The 19,967-nt window shown below is 42.3% G+C and overlaps 1 protein-coding gene across 2 annotated transcripts; it reads right to left on the bottom strand.

Moving 5' to 3' along the window:
• Positions 1-1,454: 1,454 nt before the first annotated feature.
• Positions 1,455-18,706, bottom strand: ptpn23a (protein tyrosine phosphatase, non-receptor type 23, a). Of its 2 annotated transcripts, none has more exons than XM_042223957.1 (24): positions 18,470-18,706; positions 16,410-16,484; positions 15,509-15,636; positions 15,034-15,110; positions 13,605-13,654; positions 13,384-13,515; positions 13,160-13,240; positions 12,942-13,073; positions 12,798-12,845; positions 11,427-11,483; positions 11,119-11,177; positions 10,951-11,030; positions 9,777-9,891; positions 9,598-9,663; positions 9,227-9,372; positions 8,374-8,691; positions 7,741-7,895; positions 7,309-7,640; positions 4,620-7,140; positions 4,228-4,412; positions 4,019-4,123; positions 3,654-3,792; positions 3,220-3,333; positions 1,455-2,768 (listed from the first exon to the last, which is right to left on the bottom strand). In XM_042223957.1, exons 1-24 carry the CDS (start codon positions 18,662-18,664, stop codon positions 2,193-2,195), a joined length of 5,886 nt encoding a protein of 1,961 aa, XP_042079891.1. In that variant the 5' UTR covers positions 18,665-18,706; the 3' UTR covers positions 1,455-2,192. The 2 variants fall into 2 exon arrangements, with proteins under 2 accessions (XP_042079891.1, XP_042079892.1); XM_042223958.1 differs by having other exon boundaries at positions 18,466-18,677.
• Between the last annotated feature and the right edge of the window lie 1,261 nt (positions 18,707-19,967).

Genomic DNA, 19,967 nt, shown 5'->3' on the forward strand with positions numbered 1-19,967 from the left:
AGGCACTTTGTTTTTGCAATTTCAGCTTGTATGCAGAAGAGTCGGATGTAACTGGACTTAAAGTTCACACCTGCAGCGCTGTTAAACACGCACGTGACATATAGACTGCAGCGCTTGTTCCTCTCGGATGCAGCGACCAGAGTTTCTTTTCCAGAAACAAGCTGATGATTATCGTATGATTTATTTTTTTATTTTTCCAACTGTAGCATCAGTATTCACATTTCAACTTCTGAGACGAATGGCACCTCCATCACAGAGGCCAGTAATGTGATCTTGCTGCTGTGGCTGTTGATTTATTAGCTTTGTGGTTTTTGTTTAGTTGAAAGCTTTAGAAACGGGGAATGTTTTGTTTTTGGTTTTTTTAGATTTCAGTTTCACATGTATTTTCTAGAAATGTGAATTAAAGCTCAAGTTTGATATTTTGGGAACCTGTATTTGCTTTCTTGCAGTTAAATACTGACGAATGTACACAGTGACTGGGTTAGCAACTCCAGTTAACTCTGCTTGCTGAGAAGTTGGTCTGAAAACTGCAGCACTGAGATGTCAAGGAATTACACTCTATATTCAAAGAAATTGTCAGAGCTAAAACAGCCGTTTTATCGTTGTGCTATTCGGTGATCACAGGGGCTCTATGCTGAGGATATTTTAGTGTTGTAAAACAGAAATCTTACATTTCTAAAACGGTGAGAAATCGCCAAGTGTAGTGTTGCAGGCACAGTTCCTCAGAAATGTGACCCTGATTCTCTCATGCTTTAGTTTATCTGCACATAAACAGTTTCCTTTAACAGTGTTTACTAAATATCAAAGTCAAAAGGTCGAGAAATTATATATAAGAAAGACGAGAACTTGTGCCGTGTTACTCAAACGAAAACTTTGTGGCAGCATCAGTTTCCTCTGCCAGTAAGCACGTACACACATTTTCCAAAATGTCAAACTATTCTTTTAAAGCTGAAGGATGGGAAGGTGGGTTGGTGTGGTGATTGAGTTGTGTCACTGCTTTTTCTGAATGTTTCTGTTTATAAAGATGAACTATGCCTTTAATTTTAGATCGCTTCATACCTTTCAGTCTCGTTTCAGCCGTCACGGCACCATATCAAGAATTTGTGGATGCAGCAGCGACCTTTTTAATCATTTAGGTTAAAATAAATCTTTAATCTGCATCCTCACAATGAATGGCAGAGATGTTGTGGGTCTTGTTTGATCCTCCTCCAGCTGCAAATACAAATCAGTGTAACATTTCTTACTTAATATTTTTTGTTTAGATTGCTGTAAAAAGCATCGCAGCACATAAATGTAATCCCCAGGTGTTTTCCTTTCCCCCCCCACCCACTCCAGCCTTCTCCCCTCATTGGCTGGCTACAATCTACGCAGGCTGTAGTAACTTGTTTACTATTTTGTAACAGCGCAAAACTTTGTACTAATTTTCAAATAAAGAGGCTTTGATACCACAAAGGTTGACTGTCTACTGGATTTATTTCAGATTTTACAATAATGAATGATTAGTGATCTTTTTTTAATTCCAGAAGGACAATTTTTGTAATATTCTAGGTTTAAGATATTTACAGTGTTACAAAGAAAAATAATCAACTTGTTAAGACGTGCTGATTTGTATGCTCCTGTTAACATAAAAACTGAACTGTACGCACTGATTGAGTTGGGAGTGCCTCCACATGCCTGCAACTTCATCTTTTATTCCAGCCATTAAATAATCACAGAGCGGCCAAGCGATGTCACACCCTTGGCGATGCTTTGATGACCAACAGTGAGGCGCCTGTGAAGTGGAGTGCATGCTGGGATTTTTTTCTTTTATAAGATGAGCGCAGGTTTGGTGCTGGAAGAGCAGACATGCTTCCATCCACCACACACGTAAAAAGAAAAGCAGCAAAGAATGAAGATAATACCAACGAGTGCATAGTGTTCTGGTCCCAGAAGCCATCAGTGATTGAAGGAGAAGCAAGTGTTTTTAGTTTCAAGCCTCACACCCCTAAAGCAGTGCAAAGTACACATTTCAATCTTCAAAACTGAACCCTTACAATCTGCCACTAGGCACATCTTGGTAATCAACCACTAAAATATCTCCAAGCCAATTTGTTTTGTTTTCCTTCTTTTTAAAGCAGGATTAGAAAGCGCTACAGGCCATCACTGACACCTGGTGGTAGAGTGGGTGAAAAGCAGAAATCTATAGTTTCATCTCAACGCTTGCTGAGGCTCCAGAGGGGATCCAGGCTACTGAGCGGGTCGTCTCCTTCGTCCCCTCGAGTTCCGTGGAGACCCTGGCCTTCTGCCGGCTGCAGAAAGCTTTGTTTAGTCACCCGCTGTTTCCCTCGACCCACCCCGTCCATGGAGAAGGCTTCAGGCGTCAGCGAGGCCAGGAGCTCCAGAGATGAAGGAGCCGGTGCAGAGGAAGCAGGAGGAACACTGGGCGGAGCCTCTGGGACTGGCTGATGGTTGGGTGCTGGCAGAGAAGAAGGGGAAACGGCATCAAGCCCGTTGGGTGGTGGAGGAGAGGCAGTGGGCGAAGTGAGAGGCGGGCTTAAGGAGGATGGGGGCTGTGGATCTGTGGCAGGACAGAGATCCTGGAGCTGCTGGATGTCCCCCACTGAGTCAAGAGCAGGTAAGAGAGGGCCGACCTGCTCCTCAGCCTCCATGCCTGCATCTGTGGTACTTGGAGGCCGGATGCTTAGTTTAGCGATGGTGGCTTGAATGGAGCTGATGGGCATGTCACCGCCGAGGACAATATCCTGCTGAGATTCCTGTCTCGGGTAAGGCTTCAGAAAAACAGAGAGAGGTGTTTAAGAAATACAAATGAAAGAAGTGATGCAGAGAAAAAAAACCAAATACCTTCAGTACCTCAACTAACCAGAACTCACAATTCATTGGGAACAATCAGGAGTGCAAAACTGTAAAGGGTTACAGTCAGATTAAAGTTGTGCAATTAGATGTGAGATGCTAGGGATTTGTTTTAAGAACCATTTCAGAAGTCCATGTCTAGAAATCTACAATAGAGGTGAGTAAAGTTTTGACTGCATAGCTCACAACACTGAACAAAATTGGCTCCAGTAAATATATGTATGTGACATTCTGTCACCTACAAGCTGCGTGGCTATGGTTTTTCAAAGGATTATTAATCAGCAGCAACATATCTTTCCCTTTATGGTGCTTGTGAGCCACTAACCAGTTGAACTTATTTGAAAGGACAGTATAAGAAGAGTGACAAACCTTTGTGGCTGCAGAGTTGGTGTTCTTGCTGCAGGTGGCGGTCGTGATGCCGTGGCGTTGAAGAACCTGCTCGGCGTGCTTCAAAACAGCCTCATAGCAAAACTTCAGGTGGAGCTGGAGGCAGACCGAAAGATGATATAAAGTGTGTACTATATGAAGAGCTATTCATCAGCAGTGCCTGATTCATGATGTACTTTGTCAGCATAGTCACATATTTCTACATTTAGGATTTTTGAGCAGCACTTTGCAAAGTGTTCTGTGCGACTCTTCATTTATTTCATAATGCTTAATTAAAATTTAGGTTTTAAACTCCTTGAAATGTACAATCAGCTTTTTCTGTTGTCTATATGTACATTTTTGCGTATTGCAGCTTTAAACCTGCGACAACAAAGATCAATCCTAAACACAACATCAGAGTCCCATCTCTTTCTTACCTTCTCCTGTAGCATGTTCTTCCTCTGTTGTCTCATCTTCTTCACCAGCAGTGGAAGATCTGGGATCCCATTTCCTGCCTCCAGCTCCTGAACAGCTGCATACAGCAGACAGAAGGCGCCAGTGCGTCCAACACCCGAGCTGAGACAAAAAGTGTACAGACTGATTAACAACAACTGAGATGCTAAAATGAATAACAAGGATCAAAACTTAGTTGGTCTTTTATCAGCAGGAAGCAAAAACAGTACACGTGTGTTATGTGTTGTCTACACTTGAAGGCTATGACCCGGAGGGCCAGGAGCATTTACATGCATTGAAGAAACTCCCTGTATATAAATGGAATGGACAACCACAGAAATACACTCACCTGCAGTGCACAACAACAGGTGTATGTAAGGGTCTCTGGTGAAAGTAGTGTCCATGAACCTCTTGGATGAACCGCAGCAGATTGCTCTTGCTATCAGGAAGGCCCCTAATGGGATATGAAGAAATAATATTTGATGTACTTACGTTGCACTGCCAGGCTGACTAAGAAAAGTCTTTATCTACAGTTTTTAATATGAAGAGATGACTTACAGCTCTGGCCAGGAAGTAAACTGGAGATGGACAACAGTCCGCTTTAGGCTTTGGTCACGGTACTGCAGACTGATCATGCGCTCCACGTGTGTTGGTGTCATCTTCTGTGTTGTTAGGCTGAGTGTTATTGGTCCCTGAGAGAGTTGCTGGCCACGCTCCGTTGGGAAGTAACGCCAAACCTTTCCCTGTGAGGATATGGAAAGATGTTAAACACACAAACAACAAAGTAAATTAATTTAATGATGTGTAGCTTAATTTATTTGAGAAAACAAAAAAAACAAAAACCAAACACAAAAAACTTGAAGTTCTCTTGTAAAAAACATTTTTACACACTACTGAAAAATAGTAATGTACAGATTATATACTTCCACTGTGCAAACTAAACTCTGTACCTTTTCCAGCTCCTGCTCCGAAACCAGCATAACAATCAGTGACACTTTCTGCTCATACACCATCAGCCAGAAATCTGCTGCTGTGCCGGTGAGCGGAGCCTGCGTGGCAATAAGGCGTGGGCAGTATGGTGACAGGTCTTCCACATAGCTAGCGTTAATGTAGTCATCTTTCCCTGACTGTAGCACCACACGGTTTATGTCATAGGGCATTACGTCCTGATGACGGTTCTTCATGGTGTAGCAGCGGGCAATAGCAATGGAAAGCTGGCGAGCAGCTTTCTCCTGCTGGTCCTGTAGCTCTTTCCAGCGGGCATCCAGCACAGAAAGCCCTCCCTCATTCTCTGAGGGGTTCTCCAGGGAATCTACTTGGGCTCTGTAACGTTCTAGTTCACTGTGAAGGCGGGCGACACGCTCTGGGGCTTGGTATGGGTCACCCTGGATCAAGAGAACTCCCTGGGAGCTTTTCTTTCTACGCTCCCCATCCTGAGGGTCAGCTTTGGTGGGTTGGAGAACATTAGTGGGGGCCTTGGTGCCTCCCGGTTGGCTCTCTGGACTTGAGGACAGGAGGTCATCTGTGCTTGAGTTCTGTCGTTCAAACAGTGAAGTGGAGGAAGAAACAGCAGAGGGAGAGGGAAGAGTCGATTGGGCTGTGCCTCCAGGAGTCGGGGTTGGAGCGGGCCTCTGCTGAGGGTTCAGACCTAGAGAAGACGGACCTGGAGAGGGTGCAGGGGAGGGAGAAGGTGAAGGGGAAGGTGGGATACTGTTGGGTGGCTGTGATACTGTAGGGCCTCCAGGAGTGGGCTGAATCATGTGCTGAGTAGGTGGGGCATGTATACCATGTGGGCCTATGGCAGTGGGTGGCTGTGGGGCACTTGAAGGTACATTAGGTCCTGGAGCTGGAGAATACATAGCTGAAGGCTGTGGATGTGTCATAGAAAGAGGAGCCTGAGGTTGTTGCGGAGCAGCAGGCTGTGGTGCCAGAGGCTGCTGAGGCATCATTGGCGCTGCTCCAGGGTAGCATACGCCCCCAGGATGAGGCAGCTGAGATTGGGGTTGGTTGGGCATCCGCATGGGCTGCTGCGGCATATTTGGCATGGGAGGCTGTCCAGGGTGATGGTGGTGCTGTGGGGGTAGTGTATTGGAGGGCATTTGAGGCATAGGCCCCCTTGGCAAGTGGCCCTGAGGACCAGGAACCATATGGGGTTGTGAAACAGGAGGCATCTGTGGATGCATTGCAGAGTGAATGGGTTGGCTCGTTGAGGGCATGTAGTTTTGTGAAACCGGAGGCATCGGCTGACTTGTGGGGGGCGCTGGTGCTCTGGGACCACCTGGTATTTGCATCTGTGGGTGAGGCGGTATCTGCTGGGCACCGGGGGGCATGGAGACCTGTTGGTGCTGTGGTAGCATGTGTTGATGAGGGAGTGCTTGGGGCATCTGTTGGTTGGAATGGGGTGGGTAGGGTTGAGATACAGGGGGTGCTGCTTGAGAAGATGGGGGTCCTGGTGGGTGTGTAATCTGAGGTGGCCTTGGCATGGAGCCTGGCATCATTTGAGGGTGTTGAATATAGCCCTGTGGAGTCTGGTAGCCTTGGCCTCTTGGAGGCTTCGCCTGAAAGCCATTTTGTTGTGACTGTAGCTGACCTGGAAAGGCCTGCTGGTACTGGGGAGGAACACCAGGCTGTTGGGGCATATATGGATGTGGGTAGGTTTGTTGGTTTTGAAGAGGATGAGAGCCAGGAAGAGCCCTTGGTCCAGGCTGGTACCCCTGAGGGAGTGGTTGTCCAATTGGCTGGGGGTACTGCTGTGGATGCTTCTGCTGTTGGGACTGGGGAGTCTGGCCTACACCCGGAATGGGACCTGTCGGTTGGGGAACAAACTGGGGGTAAGCCCCTATCTGTGGAGGCACAGTGTAACCAGCTGAGGCTGCAGGTGGGACAGGGTGGTGTTGTGTGGGGGTGTAGCTGGGTATAGGTGCCTGGATGCTGTCCACCGTGGTGGTTGAAGGTCGAACAGGGACAGGGGCAACATGGCCAGGTTGGGGAGCTTGAGGAGGGGGAGGCCGATAGCTAGGGAGCCCTGCCTGGGGTGGCATTTGTGGAGGCCTCTGTGGAGTCATCTGTGGTAGGGGCCCACGTGGCAGGGGTCCCTGTGCTGCATGAGTCCCTGCAGTAGGAAACTGAGCAATCCGTGCCAGGAGTTCTGGAGGTGGCAGGTTAGCAGGGAAGCATGGAAGACCAGCAGCTGAAGCAGCCGGCCAAGGCAGAGAGGTGCCACCCAAGTTAGCACCAGGTTGCATATAGGCATCAGGACCCGGCAGATGTGCTGCAGTGCGAGGGAGGGAAGGAATATCAGGAGGCAGGCTGCGGAGATCCTCAGGCAGGTCACCTCCCAAGGCCAAGATGGCCGCATTGATCTGGGCCAGTTCTGGATCCTCTAGGCCAGAAGAGGTGGAGTCAACATCCTTTGGCTTAAGGGACGGCTTAGCTGCCGTCGGCCTCGCTGGTGGCTTTTTCTGGGTCTCTCTGAGGAACGGCCAACACAAAGAGGACAGCATGAAAAATCACAAATGTGGATAGCATTTGTCTTTTACAAGTAGTTATAAGTTACTACTACATGAAGTACTAGTGATTTGTTGACTATAATTAAAGTACTCAAAAAGCTTTAAAATATTATTCTAATGTCTTCCTTACTTTTCGAGTATGGGCTTCCTTTCCTCTGCCCTGGTCTGACACAGGGCCTTTGCCCTCTCCAGTAGACGTGATGCTTTAGCTTCCAGGTCATCGTAGAACTCTTTTCCCTCCTGTGATTTCTTCATCAGGTCCTCGTAGGCTTCATACGAGCCCACCAGTCCCTGGATAGTTGTGTTCCACTGCTGCTCAGTCTGGGTCAGGCTTTTCCGAACAGAAGCGTATTGAACATTGGCTTCGGTTAAAGCCTTCAAGATGTTTTCCTGCGCTGCGAGGTTCTGGTCGATGTATACCTTTACTTGTTCGTACTTCTTCAGCTGCTCCTCAAATATGTGCTGGAGAGACACAAGTTAATAAGTCTCTCACGACAGCATTTATTTAGCAACTTAAACAAATAACAGTGTAACGTGGTTGCAAATGTGTTTTGCCAAACACCTTCATGTCTGCCCGCTCCGTAGTGACGAGGGTGGATGTGATGTCATCCTGCTGGATGAGGTCACGTAGCTGTTTTTCCAAAGAGCTTCTCTGTTCCCTCATCTCCTGCACCTTTCCCAGGATCCGCTTCATGCACTGCAGACCTGCTACTTCCTCTGCACAGACACAGATGCATGTATGTGTTTATATTCACAACTCAAACAAAATCATATTCACAGTTTGACCAGTTAAAAAATAAACAATTAAGCTGTAGGGTATCAAATAAGACATTGCTCACTATTTTCCAGCATTTTTTTAAGAGAAAATAATTCCTTAGTCACTGGACAGTCAGCTGGCTTACTGATTTAAACTAATAAAAAAAAATTAGCTACTAAAACATATTAAAACATATACTGGATTTTGTCATTTGACCTAAATCTTAAGACTTTCCATTATTCATTAATGCGCAGCCCTGACTGTAATGCTACAATAAAAGTAATATACAACTAGGTTTCATATTTATAGTAATTATCTAAACTTTTTAACTTTGAAGAGCAGAAAATCTTGGGTGACTTTAAATGACCCTAATGACTTTATCTGCTCTACTAAACCTTGCAAAATTACAGTAACCTCTCATTATCAAAAAGCCGTCACCTTCACTCAGCTGTGGCCGTGGCAGGGCTTCTCTCAGACTATCCAGTGGCCCCCCCAACAGACGCAGATTGCTGATGTGCAGGTTCATGGCCCGGTGGAGCTCCGTGTTGGTAAAACTGGCCTTCTCATGAGCCTCCATATACTTCTCAAGGTCTCTGCGGATTTCAGCCAGAGCCTGGCCCTGGGCAGCTGGGTGCAACTCACCCACAGCAGGGCCACCAACTTCCTGGAGGGCTCGCTCACCTGCTTCATCCACCTCTAGCACATCTCTGATCTCTTTCAGTGAAGACTCCACATCAGTAAAGACACCAGAGAGCACTGTGCAGGAGAGGACATGAATAGTCATGAAAATATTGCAAAAATTTGGGGGGGCGGAATGTGGCTTTTAGTTATCAAGAGATCATGCATGCTTAATTTTGTACATGCATATTTGTGCAAACTATTATGGACACACACCACTCGCTAGGACAGTTAAAGGTCAGCAATATTTTAATGTTGTGACATGAAATAATCTTCAATTCAGCTTTGGATTTAATGAAGAGCTTTCACTTAAATAATTTGCTGTCCCTACAGCAAATTATTAATAATGACCCACAATTTCGCTGTTTGTCATCGGATGACCTACTCACTCAATTGCTTCAATTAGGAGACAACTGTTTCATAAGAATGTAGCTTTTCTAAATCAAAGTGTTTGATTAAATTATTGAGCACCAGCTGCTGTAGCTGGGAAAAACAATTCCAGCTGTTGAAATTTGAAGGTTTCGCTTCTTCACTGTGTAACCTCTGTGCACTCTCATAATAAAAGATAGCAACTGCAATTGTTAGGTCTGCTGTGCTTGCCTGTGGCACTCACCTTGCATGGACTGAATGAGGCTCTTGACGGTGTCAGGACGGACGCTGAGGGCAGCGCACTTCTCCATCAGGACTGGAGGAAGGTGGTTGTACATATCGAGGTTGTCTACAGACTCTGGCTCCAAGCCTAGAGAGTCCATGAACTGCCTGTAGAAGGAGGAGGCAATAACAGTTACCGAATACTGCAACAGAATCTTTAAAACAAAACCCTAGTATTTTAAGTACTTTAGTATTTAATGTGGGTATAGATTAAAAGTTTTGCTGTACCAAGATTGGTTCTTATTTAAAATTCAACTGGGGGAAAGAGAAATAATGACAAAGCCTTAGTTCGCTTACCACTTGAATGCAAAATTAATGACACATCATACTCACTCTAATGTTTCATTCTTGCTTTCAATCTTAGCCATCACATCCCTCAACAGCTTGGCCTTTTCTTCACTGAAAAAAAAAATTCATAAGATATAAAAATGAAGATGAATAACGTACTAAAATATGATTGCGGATATTTTCCCATTTCTAGGATGAACTTGACATCCACAGAGGGAGCCTACCTGTACAAAGAAGAGGCTTCGTGGGCAGCCATGGGCACCAGTTTGGCAAAAAGGTCTGGTCCAGTGACAGTCGGGTCAGTGGGATTGACCGGCAGAGCTTTCACCAGAGGAGCACCTAGAAAGACAAAAAACATTTATGTAAAAGCGCAGATGAGCATAAAAGGAGAGCATGTAACCAAATGCATTCAAAAGAAGAGACTACTGTCATTTTACTTTTTAGCATCACTTGTACCTAATTTTACTCTTACATCCCAAACGTGGGGCAACTTGATTCAACAAACATAAGTTTGTCTTAATGAAATAAAAATATTTGCAAAAAAAAAATCTTTGGTAACATCTCAAATCTGAATATTTAAGAATGTCTGCAGTATTATGACAGAGTAAATCACTTACTTTGGTTATGGGAAAATTAACCAACCAAGAAAAAGCAGTTTAATCAGTCAATAAAGTAGACTGATACCCCAACGTAATTTGAAAAAAACTGCTTGGCCACTGGTCTGTTTCAAAACAGAGAATCATGTTCTGCCCTCAAAACATCACTTTATTGCATTTAGTCATTAGTAGTTATTAAACTTTCATTCTGTCTCTCTCTGCTTTCTGCTCTTTCCTATCACCTCAAACTCATCGCAGCAGATGATTGGTTCTGCTGGAGGTTACTTCCTGTTAACGGCGAGTTTTCTAATTGTTGAAGTTTCTTTCTAAAATTGTGGGATCTTCTCCCTACAATAAGAGCACCCTGAGATGACCGTTTGTGAATTTGTGCTATATAAATAAAATTGAACTGAACTGAACATAATTCAATTAATTGACGGCTTATTTCTCAAAAAGGGCCTAATCTAGAATAAATGGTTGTCAACTTTTGCATTTAAATATAAAAACTGGCTAATATTAGCTTTGACTGTGCATTACTGTTGGCCAAGCATAACATGACATGCAAAACTACTTTAGAAACTACATATACATTAAAATCCATGAATTTTACTTAGTGAAACTTGATGATTAAAATAATTATATCCAAGGAAAACAGAAAACAAAGGCACGACACCAGGATAAAAATGAAGGAAGATATACAAAAACATATTCATACACAGTGTATACATATTTGCAACACCCTATATGCAAAACCAGCTTTGCATGTACTGACTGAGCGAAACATACTGATGCTTCCTGTTACCTTTTACAGAGGCTAGAGTCTCCAGAGACGGAACAGTCTCATGATAAATGAAATCATTGTCCTTTTTGGCAGAGTTAAACCTGCAAGGTCAAAGAAGAAAAAAAAAAGCTCAAAAACCGCTGATGATCATGAAGTGGCCGTAACTGTTAACTAAGAGTTTTTGCTCACTTTCCACCGATAACATCCATGGTGAACTTCAGGGCCTCTTGCACGCTGTCAGGTTGTCCCTGGTTGTAGTAGGATAAAAGGAGAATTCAGAACGAGTGATTGAACATCTTTTTTCTAAATCACAGAGTGTGTTTCCAGTAATAGGAGGTCTATGCATCTGTATGATGCATGTCTGCAAAGACAACTTCAGAAAATTTGATTCTCCCAAAAACATTTGAAGTTCAAGTGTGAAAACAGTTCAAGGAAAGTTCAAGTTACACTAAAACGACCTAAGCATGGATTGCCGGGAAGGTAGAGAGAAGTAGTACCTTGGCTAGTTTGACAGCTTCATTGAGTTTGTCCAAGGAGCTCTGCAGGTAAGCCAACTGTGGGGGAAAATGAGCATTTAAGCCATTTAACCGACAGAAAAATAAACATGACTCAACAAAACTAACTAAGAAACTGGTCAAACTAACTGAAACAGTTTTACCTCTAAAATTTAAAATAAAATTAACCATTGTGACACTCAAATGTCATGTTTTATTCAGATTAAAAGAAACTATTCCCTTATTAGTACCAAGAAGGAAAGAGTTTCTTTCCAGTTTCCCAGGATGTCAGGAAAGGGTACATGTCACTAATGTCACTAGTTCCTGGTGGCAGGATGCCAGTAAGACAGGAAGAGTCTTCATTCTTACATATTTGTTTTTAAACATAAATAAATCTATGAGGTAACATAACCACTGTGCTCTAATGTGCTGCCACCAACCCCCACAAACCAAATGTTAGTCATAGGTATTGGTTTGTTAATAGTGTGATATTTTCTCATTTTCACATTCTTACTAAGATTAAGATAAAGAATATCCTATTACCTCCTGAGAACAGTGGAAAAAAATGTCACGTCACTGTCTTTACAGTTAGGCTAGCTCAACTGCATACTAGCCCAGCTTTATACGCAGCATACAGACATGTTAAAAAAAAAGGTCAAAGAGTGTATTTCAAGAAATGCAAAACAACAGTTTTTTAAGCGATGACGAGCTGGCATTTTTAGAGTGCTTGCCACTCAAAGCACTATGCGCTGTGTGCACTTTAACCACTTTAAAATCACCAACAACCAAATAAGAGTTCGTCGAATGTGGGAGGAAGCCACAGTGTTCAGAAGAAATTCATACAGGCATATGGTGAACAGGAAAACACCACACAGAAAAGCCCCGTTTGATATGAACCCAGGACCTTCCTGCGTTCAGGCAACATTGCTAACCACTGAACCAGCTCGCCACTCAAAGATTTGCAGCACCAGGTGGGCTTCCATACATGTGCAAACCAGGAAAAACCAACTTAGGCCAAAGATCAGACCACAGCGGACTCGCTATGTTGATGTGGCTGTAAGGAAAATGATCAGCTGGAAACTGTCAATTTGAGCAATACATGTGCATTAGTAGAGATTATAAGACAAAAATACCCTTTCTAATCTAGTTAAAGAAAAAATACTTGTTTGTCTTTATTTTAGTTGAACTGTTATACAATTAAATGTATTAATAACATTAAAAAATGGGAAAATTTTAAAATTATATCAGCACTAATTCCTCTTGAGGGGATTTTTAATCATATCAGTAGCAATGCAGCAAAATATGACTGCACAAATATAAACCACAGCACCCTGACAGTGGAAAATAAATAATGCATCTGTGTGTTGGTCCTACCCGTTCTCCATACTTCTGCTGCTCCTCTGCCTGTTTTCCCATATGAAGCTGTTGAGAGAAGCGAAAGCAATTACTGTGCCCAAACGAAGCACACACAAACAAGTGCATACATGTAGGGAACTAATTTCCCCCATAAACACTCACATGCGCGATAGAAGCAAAGTAATAAATCTTCATCTGAACCAGTTTCTTCCAGTCTTTCTGGATCTTTCCCAGCATGGAAGCCGTCTCCGAGTTCTCCAGAGCCCTGCATGCTTCTTTGTAGTAATCCACCACCTGTAGCAACAGCGCCGCAGTTATTAGCATTTAATATTAAAATTAATGATGACTATATGATTCATATTTAATGGTAAGAAGTCAACCTGAGCACTGATGCGAGCAACCAGGAAACTCTTCCTGTTGTCCAACATGGACTTCTCCAGAAGACATTCCTGAGCCTGGCCCTGCGAGAGGGACCAAGGTTAAGGACACTCATTTGTTTATGTGTGTGTGTGTGTGTGTGTGTGTGTGTGTGTGTGTGTGTGTGTGTGTGTTGTGTGTGTGTGTTACTTTAATCTATGCATGCGCATGTAGGTGTGTAATCTACCAGCATAAGGTTGATGTTGAGGTTCAGAATCTGGTGGCTCATATCCACACTGAAGTTGTGGCTGAAATGGTCTCTCAGGTAGGAGAAGGCTCCTGCTGAGCACTGGAAATGAGTGCAGGACACCTTCATCCCCTAAAAATGAAACAGAAAGAGTCAGTGGGACTGTGTGAGCAAACAAAATGGCCAGAATTACTCTGCGCCCATGTATGTGTCTCTCTTACCTCCTCAGATACCCTGTTGTCCATGGCTCCCAACATGGAGTGCAAGGCCCCTGCAGACAATCCACAGATAAGTTTGGTGGAATTTGTAGGTTTTGTTGTTCACATTCAGTAAATAATTGGCATATAAGCTGAAAATTATCTGAATTTCTCCGCATTGTTCTTTAAAAGAAGTGATTTGTGTGACACGCTCAATAGTGGCATGCCCCTACAGCATATACAATATGGTACTGAGGGGTTTCATGTACATATTTAACATTAACTTCTGAAAATCTCCAACACCCTGAAGAAAAAGCGATTGTTTGTGTCAACCATAGAATTCTGAAATAACACAAGTCAAAGCTAACACAAGTAAACACAAAATGCAGTTTCTAAATGAAGGTGTTTATTATTAAGTTATTATGTTATGACATAAATTTAATGGTAAATGGCCTGTATTTTATAGCGCTTTACTAGTCCCTAAGGACCCCAAAGCGCTTTACACATCCAGTCATCCACCCATTCACACACTGGTGATGGCAAGCTACATTGTAGCCACAGCACCCTGGGGCGCACTGACAGAGGCGAGGCTGCCGGACACTGGCGCCACCGGGCCCTCTGACCACCACCAGTAGGCAACGGGTGAAGTGTCTTGCCCAAGGACACAACGACCGAGACTGTCCAAGCCGGGGCTCGAACCGGCAACCTTCCGATTACAAGGCGAACTCCCAACTCTTTGGAAAGCTGAGTTTCGCCTGCCACACCTGTTCTCAGTCAAGAAATCACTTAAGTAGGCCCTGCCTGACAAAGTGGAGCAGACAAAAAATATAATGAATTCTGCTGTCTACCAAAAAATCCTGAAGGAGAATGTCAAGCCATCTGTTTGTGACCTCTAGCTGAAGCGCACTTGGCTTGTGCAGCAGGACAATGATCCAAAACATATCAGCAAGTTTGTCTCTGAATGACTTGAAAGAAAAACCAAAATGAAGACTTTGGAGTGGCCTAGTCAAAGTCCTGACCTGAATCTGACTGTGATGTTGTGGCACGACATTGAAAAGGCACTTCATGCTCCAAAACCCTCCAATGTGTCTGAATTACAACAATTCTCCAAAGATGCTTCGACAGTGTTGTAAAAGACTCATTGTGAGTTATTGCAAACGCTAGATTGTAGTTGTTGGTGCTAAGTTATTATGTATTGGGGGTAATCACTTTTTCCCACAGGGCCATGTAGCTTTGGATTTCTTTTCCCTTAATAACAAACACCCTCATGGATGAAGCTCCATCTGATTAAAATATAATTTAACAAATACTACAGTACTGAGCAAGACACCATCGGACGTTCCAATCAATTGCTTTCATGTTTTTCACTTTTTGTTTTGTTTTTTTAAACTGACATGTTCAGATGTGTTTAACTGTTACAGTTTATTACTATTATTGACTCTAAGTGACTCACCCAGATTGTACAGGATGCAGGCTTGCTCATAGCTGATGTCATCATGGGTGACTGTTTTTCCAGAGAAAATTTCAGTCCTGTTTTCCAAAGAAAATAGAAAAGTATTTTTAAAGAGAATAAAATGCCTGAACAATATCATATATTATTGATTTCTAAACCATAGTATTAGAATGACACTGTATTCATAGACACTACAGAAAAAACACTGAAGGACTGCATTAATTAAATGCAGTTGAATTAAGTCTAAATTAGAATTTAGCAGTACAGGTTCGCACGCCTAATGTCAGTTCATTCATTCTATCCACATCCCAACATTCAGCAACTAAGCCAGTGTGCTGACACTGCTCTCTACGAGCAAGCTGCAGTGAGTGTGTCTCTAAAATAAGCTTCTCTGGTGTTCAGCAGTACAGACTGCAGTTGGATGGGTATGTGTAAACACTCCATACAGTTTCTGTGGATTCCTGTGTGTTATTACCATGAGATGGGTACTGCAGCCTCCTGGCCGGTTCCCATGGGCACCCGGCTCTGCAGATAATGCAGCTGGCCAAAGTACTTCCTCAGTGTGCTGCATCCCTCGAAATCCCTCGTCACATTCACTGCGCTCTGCGAAGCAGACACAAACATTGTGTTTCTGTTGTGTTTAATCAGCTACAAAAATCATTACTCTTGCAAAGACGCTGTGACCCAGCCCAGCGATGAATTATGTAACAATGGGTTTCAGTGCTTAATGCTCAGAATTTATCATTTTCCTTGGCAACACTTCAAAAGGCCTCATTATGATATGATTGATAACTTGTATCAGAATGTTTTGTATTGAAAATCCCTGTCCACATGGAAATACTACTATTAATGTAAAACTGCACACATATGACTATACATGATGATCTTAACCTCATCACAAAACAGACAGTTTGTAGTTGTGATGCACTGGATGGAGGTTTCTTTTACTATCTGGTTGGGATTGTGAGTGTTAAGGTTAAATATTAATGACTTTACGTGATAACCAAGTTTATTCATCACAATTTTATTTACACAGTCCTTTCAAGGTGCTTTATAGTGAACAGTATACACCTTGCAGTGTTAGAGAGAGAATCCCAATAATCAAAAGATCCCCTGTGAAGAAGCACTTAGCAATGGTGGGAAAGAAGAACTGTCAACAGAACACGGCGTCCTGCAACAAACACTATAACCCCGGCAATATCCCAGTAAGGACTCATAGCCGTATGTGAACTATGCCTGGAAGTTGGGAACACTTAATTTCAGGTACAAGGAGATGCCTAAAAGTGAATTCCACTATATTCAACAGCAACCCACATAACGATGGACAAGTCCGAGTCACAGAAATCTGACTGAGAATACTTTGACACAGTGCTTACCTGCCGCAGCGTCTCCAGTTTCTTCAGCTGTTCGTTGTAGTTGTCCGGATTCTCTCCATAGTTCTTCAAGATGAACTAGAGAAAAAGAAGCAGAAGCAAGAAGTAGGTGAATGTGCTGCTGAAACTCAGGTAAAAACCAAATTAAATGAAGGGTTAAATCCTAATAAAGAAATAAAATATAATCTCTAATACTGAGGGTTAAATTCTTTAGAAAACAAAATTCAAATGTCTTTGAACTGGGGCTCATAACTCATTATGTTAATCTTTAGTCTTGAGCATAAGCCAAGCATTTAGACTCTTGGAGCTTCAAGACTTCCCATCATGCTTTGCCAGGACTCACACTGTCCCCCATAAGCACTACAATAAGCTTTAAGCTACTACCATAATTGTCAGGTCAGGAGGTAAACAGCCCTGCAGATACTCATTCTTCTACTAGTGCTTTTGTTTCAATTTTAATTCAATCATGGAAAGGTCACAATGACAAAGCAAGAAGACAGGCACAGTCACGTTGTTACTCCTTCAGGCCAAATATGTGCTGTTGTGCATTAGTTTGGGGTAAACAGAGAAAATGTTGGTATTTTAGATACATTTTAAAATAATGTTGTTCTGATCGACTACCCCTTATTTAAAGGCTACACTTTTAAGGCCAATAAAAATAATAAAATAATCATACTTAGTATTTTTTAAGAAAACACTCTGTCGTTAAATTAAATCAAAATAAATCTTCCTATTACCAAAAAGAATTACTAATAAGAAAGTCTGAAACTGCATCTCCACCTCCACAGTGGCTAAAAATATACTCCACACCATGTATGAACTGAATCCTTGGAACTAAAAGGATGTCTGGATCCAGATCAGTTTGTGACATTTTTGTGGAAACATCAAGATAACATCTCTCGAATTTGCTTAGATAAATCTGAAATACATTTGTGAAACTATGATCCCACAAGTGCAATTTTGTTCTCTGTGCCATAACGATTTGCTAACAAACAAACCAAACCAACCACATAACTCCTCTGATTATTGTATTTAGTCATGAGGACAAAGTCCTTTTACGTGCACGAGGAAGAAGTTTGGGAAGACAAATGAGTCACCAGATAAAGATGATACCAGCTTTAATAAGCAGTCAAATGATCTGGAATTTAAATATCCGAGATGAGTTTTGGAAGCAGCAGGCCTAAAACAAATCCGTTAATATTTAATTTTCTTTTTTTCAAGCTAAGAGCGAAATCCCTTTTTGACACCATACAGGAATAGGCTCTTCTAACGCCCAATGGGGAAAATAAAGCTTGGACGCTCACATAAACAAAGTTTTCTCCCAGAATGGATTTGAAAGCACCAAAAAAAAGGCCCGAAACTCTTTCTTTTTTCCTATTTTTTAAAGAGTTATTATCTTCCATATTTGTCCCCTACAATTTTGTTTGTTTCTGTTTTTAAATGCCTTTATTTGTTTTTAACATGCGCTACATAACAGGATAGCCCATCTTTCTTACGGTTAAGGTAAGAAGTAGCGTCACAGGTGTAGTGACAACTTTCCCTGTGTATTTCGTTATAGAAGCTTATGTAAACCCATGTTTATTATTAAGCAGGCTGATAGTTTGAATAGTACAAACTGCTCCGCTCGCTCAGGTGCATGCGACAATGAGATCATTGTTTATTATTCTCATGTCGGAAGGCTGACTCGAGGCGTAGGAGTCCTAGAAATACTCACATATGCCTTTCGCGTTGGCAGTATTTTGATCGATTCCTACAAAGCTAGCCACTTAGCTGAAAGCTAAATATCAACTTGAGTTTTTAGCTTATTACCAGCTAGCAAGCAGCTTGCTAACGTTAGCAAACAAAGGCAGTGAGCAGGAGGGGTTTGCCTGACACAGACCTTTGCTAGCACGTCAGCTACCCGTTCTGGAAAAATCTTTTACCCTCGACAGGTAGCGACAACTGTTGCTTTGAGTTATGGCTAGCGGTATCCACTTGACAAGGTTATCCCTTCGTTCATAATCCTTGTTTAATTGACTTTCGACCTCAGCCCTGTTGCTCCACTCCCCACCCAGCTCACCTGCCTCACGGACGGGCTGAACTGGAACTCCCCAGCCTCTTTCAGATCCAGCCAGATCATCGGCATCCGGGGGACCGCCTCCATCGCGGCCGAATCTACACGGAGCTCTCAGTCGGTGCGATGTCAAAATCCCGCTGACGAATTTGTGGACGTTAACGGTTTTCCTGAAGATAGCTTTCCCCCCAAACAACTGTGTCATGTATCCATTTACACTTCAACCGGAAACTGGAAACACACGTGACGTAGGCCTTCGATATGCTTGCGAGCGTTTCTGGGAAATGTAGTTCCTGAAGAAACTAGACTTAGGATATAAATCACACTGGAAAGTAGCTAAAGTATAATTTTATTATACAGCCACAAATTTAAAACATTTACAACTAAATATTTTATAGGAAAAAAGTGAACCCAATATAATTGATTTTCTTGTGTCAGAAGAAATGAGAAAGATACAAATCGTCATAGCAAGAGTGAAACCTTTTTGTTATACTTTTAAAACTTTAACCTAAATCAAATCTTTTTTTTAATAATATATTTATATTATGTAAAGCTAATTGGTTAATGTGGTCATAGTTTTTAACTTCTTAGTTTTTAATTTATTACAGTAAATTAAAAACTACAACTGCACACTCATGTCTTTAAACTAATTGTTTAATTAAACCATAAGGATTATTTGTTATGGAATGGTTTACCATGATACTCTTTTTTAAATGTTGAGCAGCCTATTGGTTATTTTATTTTCAGCACTTCACCAATGAATGAATGATTCTCCTGGAGAGAACAGTAGTGCATATTGGGCTGCAGATGCTGGGGATCACAATGTCAGAGTTCTAAAAACAACTGGGTCACAGCCTGGGGCAGCTGTTACAGATTAATTATGGAATAATATTTAGCCTAATCCATAATAAGATGCATGTGCATACTCGTCTACCTCCATGGAACACTGATTGTTTTGTCTTTACATTGTCTTTACAGACATTAGAGTTAAAATTATGCAAACTGGCAATGAAGTTCTAAACAGTAAACAGTGTCACCTGTTAAAAAGGTTTTTCTGGGAACTAGTGGCAGTTTTTGAAGGCGCTGTGTATTTATTGCATGTTCACACGATCTCTGCATTTTAAAATAAGTGGAGAAATTGGAGCTTTCACCTTTTTATCTTTTTAAAACAGCCACATCCGGGATAATTTATATTTATGAATTAAAGGACTGCTGCTAATGAAATGGGGCAGACCCATCTCCTCTCCTAAAGTAAAGCCGACTGTGTGAGTGAAAGTTATGATCATTTACATTTCTGTTACCGTGGAGTGTCAGCTTTGGCTGATAAGCTGTCGTATTTGCGGCAGTGTATGAGAGAGAGCTGGAAACTCCCTAGTCTGTGACAAACTCATACATCATTTCCTTCTTGTAATTACATAAAAAAGAAAAACTTATGCAAGAGGGCTTTTTTTTTTAGCCTGTAGGTTATGTTTATGGTAAATCTGAGATCTAGATGGTGACAGGAGTTC

This window comes from Haplochromis burtoni, unplaced genomic scaffold (genome assembly GCF_018398535.1).
Source record: "Haplochromis burtoni strain Fernald_Lab_line unplaced genomic scaffold, NCSU_Asbu1 Contig_124, whole genome shotgun sequence".
Lineage (NCBI taxonomy): Eukaryota > Metazoa > Chordata > Actinopteri > Cichliformes > Cichlidae > Haplochromis > Haplochromis burtoni.

Excerpts from the sequence above, each read along its gene's own strand:
- ptpn23a (XM_042223957.1), bottom strand. The coding sequence starts at position 18,664 with ATGACACAGTTGTTTGGGGGGAAAGCTATCTTCAGGAAAACCGTTAAC. Across the intron at positions 15,637-16,409 it reads AACTGGAGACGCTGCGGCAG|AGCGCAGTGAATGTGACGAG; the intron begins GTAAGCACTGTG and ends TCTGCTTCGCAG. Across the intron at positions 13,655-15,033 it reads CTGCATCCTGTACAATCTGG|GGGCCTTGCACTCCATGTTG; the intron begins GTGAGTCACTTA and ends GATTGTCTGCAG.